We start from the raw sequence: 11,716 nt of genomic DNA, 5'->3' as shown, positions 1-11,716 counted from the left end.
ACGCTCAGTAACACATTTAGAGAAGCACCCGACACTGGGTTGGGTGTGAAAACTTCAGAGGCATAAATAATACTGTTTTCTTCCAAATACAGAGAGAAATCTCTAACTGTAGTTTCTCCCTCCAGGGTTTTTACGTTTTTCATTGGTTGAAAAGATTCGAAAGAATCATAATGTTTCATGACGTGTGAAAATTATCTGAAATTCAAATTTCAGTTTCTGTACATAAAGTTGGACTGAAACAGCCACGCTCATCCACTTGCCATCATCCGTGGCTGCCTCAGGCCACCACAACAGAGCTGATGACAACTGTGACAGAGACCGTCCGGGTGGCAAAGTCTAAAATATCTACTATCAGGCCCTCCCCAGAAACCGCCTACCAGCTCTGCTCTCAAGTCCTGAATGTTCCCACATGAGCCTGACCTTGCGAGAACCTGACCAGGAGAATTTGTTTTCCCCTCCACGTGAGTGTTCCCACACCTCCTTTGCCCTGAGACACAGTTACGGTGGCCGAGGCCACGAAAAGCAGAAAAACCACTTACATAGGATCCGTAATCCACAGCCAGGGTCTGCAGGGCCCAGGGGAGCCCGAGGCCAATGAGGATGTCAAAAACATTGCTCCCGATGGAGTTGGACACGGCCATGTCCCCCATGCCTGCGAGGACAAGAGATTACCTGAGTGAGGGAGGTGGTCCCTAGGTGGTGCCCTGGCCCCCAATGACTCTCTCGAGCCCCTGGTCTGACAGCCAGAGACCCACGTGCCCGGGTCTCTCCCAGGCCATCCATCACTGTAGGATGATACAGATTGTAAAATAGTCTGTTGAATACACATTTTCTTTTTTTGTGTGCATTCTTTCAATAGAACAGGATGAAATATATATTCTATTGAACCGCTGAGCTTAAATGTAATTTGAAAACCAACTATGGTTCCAAAAATTCTGAAGCATCCTATAGAAAGAAATAAACTCAGCAGTCTATAAAGGGCTCCTGAGTTCACCGACCCACGGTTCACTGAACCCATGGTTCAGTGTCATCATCCATCTGCTCTACGCTGTATCCAATTCTTCTTCTAAATAACTGAGCAACATTAAGGAAAATAATGTAACCAGCAGAATTTCACAAGGACCAGTGGAGGGCACTGTGCTAAGGCTGGGAGCCACAGGTTGTGTTTGCTGAAAACCAACCTCCTCCCACACAAATCAGGCACATAAATTAGAGTGGGGGCTGGGAGGTGCACGGCCATCCAGGGGGCATCCACCTAGGGTGGGGCAGGTAAACTGTGACCTTGGTTTTGAGGGAGGAAGGGTCTGTCATACACTTAAGAGTGACCTCTGGCAGCTGGCACTTTGAGGGGTTCTGCAGTGGGTAAACCTTAGGCTATGGGGTCGGTCCTCTTGAAGCCTCAGTTTCCTCATCCACGAAATGCATATATGATTGTCTCTAGCTCGTAGAGTTATTAAGGAACATCATGTGCTTAAACTGCTCTGCTCAGCTGCGGCACTCGGCAAAGGTTAGCCATTATTGTTTTTATTACTATTTTTTTTGTTTGTTTGCGGTACGCGGGCCTCTCACTGCTGTGGCCTCTCCCGCTGCGGAGCACAGGCCCCGGACGCGCAGGCGCAGCGGCCATAGCTCACGGGCCCAGTCGCTCCGCGGCATGTGGGATCCTCCTGGACCGGGACACGAACCCGCGTCCCCTGCATCGGCAGGCGGACTCTCAACCACTGTGCCACCAGGGAAGCCCTTTATTACTATTTTTTTTTTTTTTTGCGGTACGCGGGCCTCTCACTGCTGTGGCCCCTCCCGCCGCGGAGCACAGGCTCCGGACGCGCAGGCTCAGCGGCCATGGCTCACAGGCCCAGCCGCTCCGCGGCACGCGGGATCCTCCCGGACCGGGGCACGAACCCGTGTCCCCTACATTGGCAGGCGGACTCTCAACCACTGCGCCACCAGGGAAGCCCATTTATTACTATTTTTAATAACAGAAGTAATACAACCTCCAGAGAGGATGTGGGTGCGACCCAGGAAGCGTCTCTGCCTTCCTCGAGGGTAGACCTCTGGCTTGTTTCCTTGTTATTCTGATGCCAGGAAGCCTTTTGACCAGCGTGGCACTGAAGCAGCCCAGTGCTCCTTCCCAGCTGGGATTTGGTGCCCCGCTAACTGCCCTGTGACCTCCCCCCGCCCCCCAAGTAGGAAGTCCTGCCTTCGTGCCCCAGCCCCGCCCCATTCGGGGTCCCACCTTGTCTGGCCACAATGAGGCTGGCCATGCAGTCGGGCACGCTGGTTCCGGCTGCCAGGAAGGTGATCCCCATGATGACGTCAGGAATCCCCAGCGTGTACCCGATGATCGTGACCTGGGAGAGGCGGGAAGAGGAGAGCTGAGGGCTGGCAGCAGCCCCACCTGCCCGCAGACCCTCCCAGCAAAAAGCTGAAAAGTCTGCAATCTGGGCGGTCTCTCTGGGGGCCACGTCTGCTCTCTGTATCAATACAGATGGACGAGGGAACATCTCAGGGCGCAGACGGGGCTGCTGGCAGGGGACGGGGGTGCAGTTACGGAGCCCATGCTCTCCAACCAAAGACTGGCCTCTCTTACTTGTTCCTTTGGGTGAGGCAGGCGGCTTGAGGGAGGAGAAACAGGGTTTCTGGGAAAAGGCAATATAGGGACAGTATCTGAACTCAGGATGTTCCTGGGAAACCCAGAACGGATGGCTGCCATGCTGTGCTGGGAACGCAAGCGTCCACGTCCCATGCTGGCTGCATGATGAGACTTTACAGGAGCTGGGAAGGGGCTGCTCACACCATCCAGCCTTGTAGGAAAAGCCATAAGCAGCTGATTCCTTTCCTCTCTTGCTGGAAGCCTGGGGACGTCACCTCTGCCCACGTCACCCTCTGCCCCACAGTGGCTTACGTTTATCTAGTACTCAGGCACTTCTGTTAGTGCTGAGTGATGCTCGTGGGCTTTAACTTATTTCATTCTCACCACAACCCCAGGGAGTAGGTGCTTATCTGCATTCTTCACACGAGGACACGGAGGCATCGCCCAAGGCCCATGCACTGGGGAGTGGCCTGGGGTGGGGGGACATTCCCACCCAGGCATTCAGGCTGCGCCCGCTAGCGCTGGCAGCACTTCTATTTACACAGGAGGGGCTTAGCTGGAGGAAGAACAGCTGACGAGGAGGCAGTGCCTCCATCCCATTAAATGAGCCCATTCTGGCCCCCAGTTTCCAGATGAGCAAACTGGGAGGAAAGCAGTGGGTGAGAAGGCGTGAGGAGGGGCGAGTGGCAAAAGTGAGTAAGTGGAAAGAGACCCATCCCGGGTCCGCTGGCTCCAGGAGAGGAAAACTTGCAGGAGGTGAACCGACGAGGTCATTGTGGGATGCCACGTGCCCTCCCTCACTTTCTGTAAAATTACAAGAAATGCAAATGGGCTGTGGTAAGTAGCCCACTCCTCCCAGCTCCTCTGGGACCCCTGCGCTGGAGCCTGGCCTCACTCCCTCCCCGTCCAAAGGTTTGGGGGATGTTAGTTAAATCCGTAGGGATGCCTGGCTTGGTCCCTTTCAAACAGGGAATGCACGTCATTTCCATCCGGTGCTGAACTGAATTTGGGGTGGCCTCGGGTTCTCTGCTTTCCCCTCTCCAGGGAGGAAAGTGAGAGCAGAAACACAGCGTTTCTTCTGTCTGTCCTGGAGCCTTTTGTGAAATGGAGCTGCAAGCGTCCTGGCTAACCCTTGTTTTTCCTTTCTCACCCTCAGCGGGATCTCTGCAGGAATTGGTTTGGCTCCATGGGGCTTGGCCTGGGAAGGGGCCGCTGCCCTCACCCCGTTGTTACTGTGGTTACCATGGTTACGGCTGAGGCTGGCGTTTGGGGGAAGTGATTCTCCGGGTGGCTGGACCAGGTCTCAGGGGCTTCTCCTGGTTTCCCGCTTACTCCTGGCCATTTCTCAGGGCTTCTCAGAACCTCCCCCAGAGTGGAAGGAGGCAAACAGAAGGAGGGTGAACCTCGGATCCGTCGGCTACTTTGCGTGTTAGTGGACTTCAGAGAAAACCACTGGGCCGCCTGGAGTTCAGGGACACCAATGCTACTCTCCAAACCTGGCATCCAATGAATGTGTCAAATAAAAACGTCAATGAACACAAGATGAAGGAGAAACCCCTGGCTATAAGACTTGGGTTGAAAAAAAATTATCTGTTTGTCTGTGATGTTGAAGGCATGGGATAATTACGAGTTAATTGTGTCAGGTTTACACGTTTGTTATTACCTCTAAAATAATCTTTTCAGAACCGCTTTTTAGCTCTCGAGTGTAATTCTCCAGAATTTATACTGCATCTCTACGCGATGCTCAAGCATGATTATATGCACATAATTTTGTCATGGCTTTTCATTTCTGCCCAACTCCAATTCTAATGTATTAGGTTCACCCCTCGGTTAGAAACCAGAGTCATAGATGGGAAGTGCACTCTGGGTGGCTGGGTTTCCTGGAATGGCTTTGGGGCAGAGGCTCTTTTGAGCAATGGTCCCTCAATCCATGCCAATCCTTAAATCATTGTTTCAGCTTCAGAAGGGACACTTGAGCATTCACCTGGTCCAATGACTTCATTTTCTGGTTGAAGAAACTGAGCGGAGATGAGGAGTGACTATGATGGATGGGACTGTCAGCCCCCCCATGCCTCCCACCCTTCCTCCACGCTGGCTGCCTGTGACCCTGCTGGACTTTCCACTAGAGCGGGTGGAGTATATTTCCCCCACTCCATGGATGTCGGGCTTGGCTGATGGAGTGTGGGTGGAAGTCTCAAGCCAAGGGCCTGGGAGGCACCTGTGTTTGCTCTTGCCCTCCTGCATTCCAATGATCCACCGTGAGAAGACATTCCCCAGGTAGCCACTGGTCCAAAGAAAATGAGCACACACACGGAGTAGACATGAACCCCACCTGCTGCCTGAATCAAAGGTAACCACACAGGAGCTGGAAGCAGATTGCTTAGCCAGTGCCCTCTAAGATCAGTTACTCTATGGTCTACCTGTCGACATGTGAGCAGGAGCATAAAGTCTTGTGATTCTAAACCACAGAATTTAGGGCTGGTTGTTACGCAGTGTGTTGCAGCGACAGCTGACTGGTACAGTTACTGGGCTGAAACCCCTGCGCCTACTCCCCTCTGGTTGAGAGTATTTCTCTCTGAAGAGATCCGGCACTGCACAGGGTCCTGGACTCACCATCCACACCATCATGTAGGAGAAGGCTGCGATCCACAGCGTGGAGGAAGCGAAGGTCACCATAAACCACTTCTCCCAGCGGGGCTTGTTGCAGTTGGGGACAGTGAAGTACAAGACAAAGCTCAGGGGCCAGGTGAACGCCCATTTCACTGTTTCCAGTTTGCCAGCTGGGAAAACAACAAAGGTGAAAAAAAAAAAAATCAGCGAGCTACATTTCTCTGCTCCACCGTCTGCACAGCTGTCCCCGGACATTTACATCCTAACGGAAGGCCTGTGAAATAAGCCTGACCATGTTGCTCTTTTCCCGGTAGACTCAAATGGCTTTCCACCAGCAACAAAACCAAGCGGAATAAAAAGTTATCCACTGCCACCTGCTACTCAGGCAACTGGAGCCAGGTGGAAAAGGATGAGGAGGATTCTCAGGATACAAACGGGGTGGGGGGAGAGTGAGGGGTCGGGATGGAGGTGGGGGAGGGGAGGTAGAGACCGCCAGCTGCCTCTGGGTCCTTCTCCCCATGGACAGGCAGCTACATCTTCCCAGATTCTAAGGCGTCAGCGGGCACGGCGCCACCTAGCGGAATTGACCAACATCCTCTGTCAACTTGCTGAAATCTTGAAAGACCATCTGAAAGCTCTCAAGGTTGTCAAAACACCACTTGAGTGTCTGCATCCCAAGCTGCTATGGATTTGCAAATCCATAATTGCTTCCTGGCTCTAACTACTTACTGCCATGGACAAGATGATGGATCTGTCAGTGATGACCTGATCCTACCATCTCTGAGTGCTGCCTGAGTGCTGAGTATCAGAGACACCCATAAATGCTTATTTTGGTGACAACATTACCACAAGTTCTTGTAGCCTCAGATTTGAGAAACACAGTAGTTCTCCTTTGGCCATTATTACCATCCTGCTTAAGTGCTAACTCACCTCTAAAAAGAAATATCAAGATCTCCATCTTCCAGAAAGTTCTCTGTGTGCATCCTTCTGGTCAACATCCCACCCCTCTACCACCATAGATTAGTTTTTCCTGTTCACCAGCTTCAAATAAATGAAATCATATAGTATTTTTTTGTGTCTACCTTCTTTTATTTAACATAATGTTTTCTGAGTTTCATTCATGTGTAATTCATTCCTAATTGCCCTGCAGTGTCCCATCCTGTGAATACACCAGGATTTGTTTATCCATTCTTCCGTGGATGGGGTTTGGGTTGTTGCCAGTTTTCAGGTATTACAAGGAAAGAGGCGGGGAGCTTTCTTGTAGGAGTCTTTTTGTGGGCGTGTTTCCATTTCTCTTGGGCAAAGACCCAGGAGTCGAATTGCTGAGTCATAGGGTGGGTGTTTATTTAACTTTGTAAGAAACACTAAACTGTTTTCTAAAATGATTATTCTGTTTTATATTCCCCCCAGAGATAAGGAGGTATTTTTAAAATTACATTTTGAATAGTATGAATAAAATTTATTTTATAATTTTACAATTTATTTTATAATTTTATGCTAGCATCCAGCACTTATTCATACGTCTCTTACCAGTCTCCAAACAGTTTCCTAAAACTATTTAAGAGGAAAACTGCAGAGTAAAGTTACACAACGCCACTTTTGGCCCCTGGTCTCCCTAGACGGCAGGGTGGGCTCTAGGGGGAGATGGGGGCTTTCTCATCAGACAGCGCTGGGTCCAGTCCCCGTTCTGCCGGAGTCGAGTGCCTCAGTTACTTAAATTCCCTAAGCCTCAGTTTCCTCATCTGTAAAATGTGGACACAGAAACACTGAGCTTGAGGGTTGCTGGCAGAATTAAACGAACCATTAGGATAGGGATTGGGGCAACATAAGTTTGCACGTTACCGGACTCAAAACCCTCAGAATCTTTCCTGACTTTCCATTCTTTCATTCCCCACCTCAACTCTGGCCACCTGCCCAGGGAACTCGATCCGTCTGCATCCTCCTATCCCCATGGTCTCTCCCTGGACCAGGTCCTCCATCTATGACCTGGCTGAAGACCTACATTCCTAAGGGGACTCCCAGCACTCTCACCTGCCCCACCTCCATCTGCATGCCACTGACAGCCAGAGTCTCAGAAAGCAAACTGTTCTAGAACCTTCCACTGGCTTCCAGTGCCCTCAGAGTAAAACCACATCTTCCCACAAGGCAAATCATTGACTGGTTTGGCTCCTGTCTGCCACTCCCCCTGCTTACACACTCCGCTGGCTCCAAGCCTCCTTCTGCCTCAGGGACTTTGCATCTGTGGTTCCCTCTGGATAGAGCTTGTGGCTGTGTCTGTCCTGTTGAGCAGGTGACCTCCCAACATAAACGTCACCAGACCCCTCAGATCACCCAGTCTGAGATCCCCTCCCACCCCACTCCTTGCTTTCCCATCACCTGCATTTATCTGCTTCATAGCAAATGTCTTCTATTTGAAATTAACAGGTTTATTTGTTTCCTCACTATTTTCAGTTGCCCCCAAACTAGAATATAAACTCTATAAGAACGAGTGTTTTCTCCAACTTGCTCATCACTCCGTTTTGATGCCACGAACAGTGCAGGGCGCACATCACATGCTCCATACGTATTAGTATCAACAGTAATGACATAGCTATGAACAATCTAATCAGACGGACCAAAGGAGACTATCTGTTTTTGAGAATCTAAGGGCGTCCCACTTACAGGTGCGCAATAAAGCAAAGAGAGCACATTTGTAAGAAAGGGGGGGTCCCTCTCCATGAGCTGCCGTGCATCTGTTCAGATTCAAGGTTTGGAGACGGTGAGTGAACAATGAGCACACTGGCTGTGTCCGGCTGGATCCAGAGCAACCAGGCTGTCTGGGAGTTTTCTGTGAGGGGCTTTCAAATGCTGCACCATCCAGAATACAGCCAGATCCTTGGATCCCAAATGCTTCCTGGAATTCCACACATTCCTAAAGCCTGCACTGTGGTGATAAGGGATGGATCCACCTGGGGCCCTCGGCATCCCCTCACTGACCACCCAGTCCTCCTGATGCCCTCTCAGGGGGAGGGAGAGACAGACAGAGAGAGACAGACAGACAGATAGAGAGAGACAGAGACAGATAGACGGACAGAGAGAGAGAGACAGACAGAGAGAGACAGAGACAGATAGAGAGAGAGAGAGAGAGAGAGAGAGAGACAGATAGACAGAGAGAGAGAGAGAGACAGAGAGAGAGAGAGAGAGAGAGAGAGAGAGAGAGAGAGACAGATAAACAGAGAGAGAGAGAGAGACACTTGGTTCATTTAAAATACAAACCCAGGGCTTCCCTGGTGGCGCAGTGGTTGGGAGTCCGCCTGCCGATGCAGGGGACACGGGTTCGTGCCCCGGTCCGGGAGGATCCCACATGCCGCGGAGCGGCTGGGCCCGTGAGCCATGGCCGCTGAGCCTGCGCGTCCGGAGCCTGTGCTCCGCAACGGGAGAGGCCACAACAGTGAGAGGCCCGCGTACCGCAAAAAAAAAAAACACACCCAATCAAAGTAACAAAGAAACACAAGAATGGGGAGAGAAATGACTTCAATCTGGCTCTGTCATTCTTCAGAAAATAAAACAGAGAAGAAGATGAGGTCAGAGCTATGACTGCGAGAGTTTAGCACATGGTATTGGTGAGGGGAAGTTGCAGGCAGTGTAAGTTCACACCAGTGAGTTTTGAGTTTTTTTCTCTCAGCTGCTTTAAAAATTCTGACTTGACACTGGAAGGGCATTATATCTAGAAAACGGTTTTCACTATCATTAAAAAGGATATGTTTTCTTTAACTTACGGCTCCACTCTGACAACAACAAAACAGAAATTCAGAGTATCTCTGCAACGAGCCTTTGAATGTAATGTAACAAATGTAACTCCTCAAACACACCAAGTGATGCAGAAATGTGCTTTTTATGTGATTTCGAGCACCAGGAGCGTTCAGGTAAGGATCGTCCATCTTTTAGCCAGTTGAAATTTCTGTTTCTGAACAAAGGGGTAAAAACTGTATCCCTTCTTCTTTCAGCCAGTATTTCTGGACATTTCCCCATCTTTTGTTCCATTGTCATGTTGTCTAAATACAGCCTTCCCCGGCTCGTGGTGGGTAGGTCTATTCATCAATTTAACAAATATTTAGTGAACGCCCACTACACCGCTCTGTGCTGGCACCACTTCGGGTGCTGAGGACATAGCAGCGAATTAACAAAACAACACTCCCTGCACCTGAACCTGATGTTGCAGCGATTATGTGACGTTTTCAAAATCAGCCAGAAAGTCAGGGGATGAAGCAAGGGCGTGAGCTTAGGACTCTGAGCACAGAGCACCCCGTTGAGCATCACTCTTCCTAAAAAGCACAGAACTTGTTCCCCAGTTATAGTCCTTTAAAAATTTATTTTAAAAATTTATTAATTTTTAATTTTACTGAGTTATAATTAACATACAATATGATGCAATTCAGTATTTTTATGTCTTATGAAATGGTCACTGCTTTGAGACCAGTTGAGACCATACTGAGTTATATAGTGCTGACCAAGCTTTTTAGGAAGCTTAATACTGTCAGACGGAGGAAAAGTCATTGCTCAGTATTGCAGACCCAGAACTAAGTATATACATTTGTTCTAATTATATAGGCAATAAAAATGCACGTTGTGTTAAAATGGAAAATGTAGAGAAAACAAAAAATAATTTCACCTAGGATAAACATGCTAATATTTTGGTGTATTTTGTTTCAGTTTGTGCTCCAGGGAAGTGTATTTACCTCCATACACGTGTAACTGTTTCTTTCTGTCAGTCAGTAGTAAGAAGGCTTTCTTCTCATGAGAGGTAAGAATATAAGTACAACTTATATGTATGTAGACATATAGATACATATACTACGCATAGGTATATATAATAAATACATGTATGCAACCTATATGTATGTTATATGCACATAAACATGTGTTAATGTAGGTGTATATATTATATAATACACAATATGTTAACTATGTGTAAATATTTGTGTATTAATATACACTATATTAAGTGTATACAGTATATAGAAACCATGTTACATGCACACATTAACTCAATCATACATGTGCACAGAGTACATATATGCACATACACACATACACGCATGTCCTATATATGCGTCTGTTTACACACTCCCACACAGTTACTTACTTGTTCATTATACACACTCTAGTCAAGCCCTGGTGGCAGAAACACAGGGAGCCCAGGCCTCTGCAGGATTCCCGTGGGAGGGAAACACATCCTCACCCAGTGGAGGGGCCTTTTTCAGGCCGAAGGAACTTGGCCTGAGAGGACCCTCAAGGGCCCTCTGCTGGCCTGAGGGCCTCCACCCACTCACCACTGGGACGAAGCGGCCCTGCCCAGGGGAAGGCCTGGCCGGACACTCAGCCCCCAGCCTCGAACGGAGGTTCTGGGCCCGGGAACAGAGTTTCTCAGCAGCTGGTGGAGGACAGGGGGCCACACTCGGACAAGCCCATCCTCCACTTCAGAGGCAGAACCAGGCCCTGACCTAGGCTCCCCGGCGACACAGAGGAATGAAGGTGGTTGGTGGGACCCCGGGCCTCTAGCCCCCGCCACCCACGGTGGCCCATTGAACGGGGATGAGGGAAGAGCAAAGGCCGCCTGGGAGGGCTGCTGGGCCCCCAGGGCAGGCTTTGCCAGGACAGCCTCCCACCAACTGCAACGAGGTGGGTGAAGCCCTTCTCCCCCCAGCACCATGTGCCTGGCCAACGGGGTCACGGGCTTTCCTCCTTAGCTCCAGGGGACCCCGAGGAACAGCTGAGGGAGAGCCTCCTTGAAATGCCCACATTTCAACCCATGACCGAGTGTCACCATCTTGGTCATCTTTGGACCCCCTACAATAGAGTCTTATCCGCTGTAAAAATTAACATAGGGCTTCCCTGGTGGCGCAGCGGTTGAGAGTCCACCTGCCAATGCAGGGGACACGGGTTCGTGTCCCAGTCCGGGAAGATCCCACATGCCGCGGAGCAGCTGGGCCCGTGAGCCATGGCCGCTGAGCCTGCGCGTCTGGAGCCTGTGCTCCGCAACGGGAGAGGCCACAACAGTGAGAGGCCCGCGTACCGCAAAAAAAAAAAAAAAAAAAAAAAAAAAAAAAAAAAATGAACATAAATACTTCTACATCATACAGAGATATTTCCTTGAATTTAAAATCAGAAAGGTCACCCAAGTCAAGGGCATCAACTCAGCAGCCTCAAAATAGCTCCAGACCCCACAGCCCAGCCCAGCCCAGCCCAGACGCGGGACCTCTTACAGGGGGGGTCGAACGGCGTGTACGGCCCTTCCTCGTCCTCTTCGTCCTCCTCGCCCTCGTTCTCGTCGTTCTCGTTGTCCTCGTTCTCATTCTCCGTCTCGTTGCCAGCCTCAGCAACAACGTCGTCCCCCCGCGTCCCGTTCACACCTCTGTCCAGGGCGCTGCTGGGCCCCATCCCGTTCTCCACCGTGTGCTTAATCGGGATCTTGATGGCCACCTCGGATTCCCCATTGGCATAAGCCCTGCTGTTTATCAGTCTTTGTCTCTG

General features: G+C 50.1%; 1 protein-coding gene across 5 annotated transcripts in view; it reads right to left on the bottom strand.

Moving 5' to 3' along the window:
• Positions 1 to 11,716, bottom strand: part of SLC24A3 (solute carrier family 24 member 3) — a 459,014-nt gene that overhangs the window by 20,594 nt on the left and 426,704 nt on the right. For all 5 annotated transcript variants that reach the window (XM_022594224.2, XM_089896504.1, XM_022594228.2 and 2 more), the window contains exons 12-15: positions 11,449 to 11,713; positions 5,207 to 5,373; positions 2,237 to 2,351; positions 540 to 652 (exon numbers count right to left, since the gene is read on the bottom strand). In XM_022594224.2, coding sequence (XP_022449932.1) covers positions 540 to 652; positions 2,237 to 2,351; positions 5,207 to 5,373; positions 11,449 to 11,713 — 660 coding nt within the window. The remainder of the gene's footprint in view (positions 1 to 539; positions 653 to 2,236; positions 2,352 to 5,206; positions 5,374 to 11,448; positions 11,714 to 11,716) is intronic.

The sequence above is a fragment of the Delphinapterus leucas genome, chromosome 15, assembly GCF_059928025.1.
Source record: "Delphinapterus leucas isolate spDelLeu-1000000601 "Yukka" chromosome 15, BTC_Dleu_Yukka2, whole genome shotgun sequence".
NCBI lineage: Eukaryota > Metazoa > Chordata > Mammalia > Artiodactyla > Monodontidae > Delphinapterus > Delphinapterus leucas.
The sequence above is the reverse complement of the archived record's forward strand: the minus strand, read 5'-3'. Positions and strand labels throughout refer to the sequence as shown.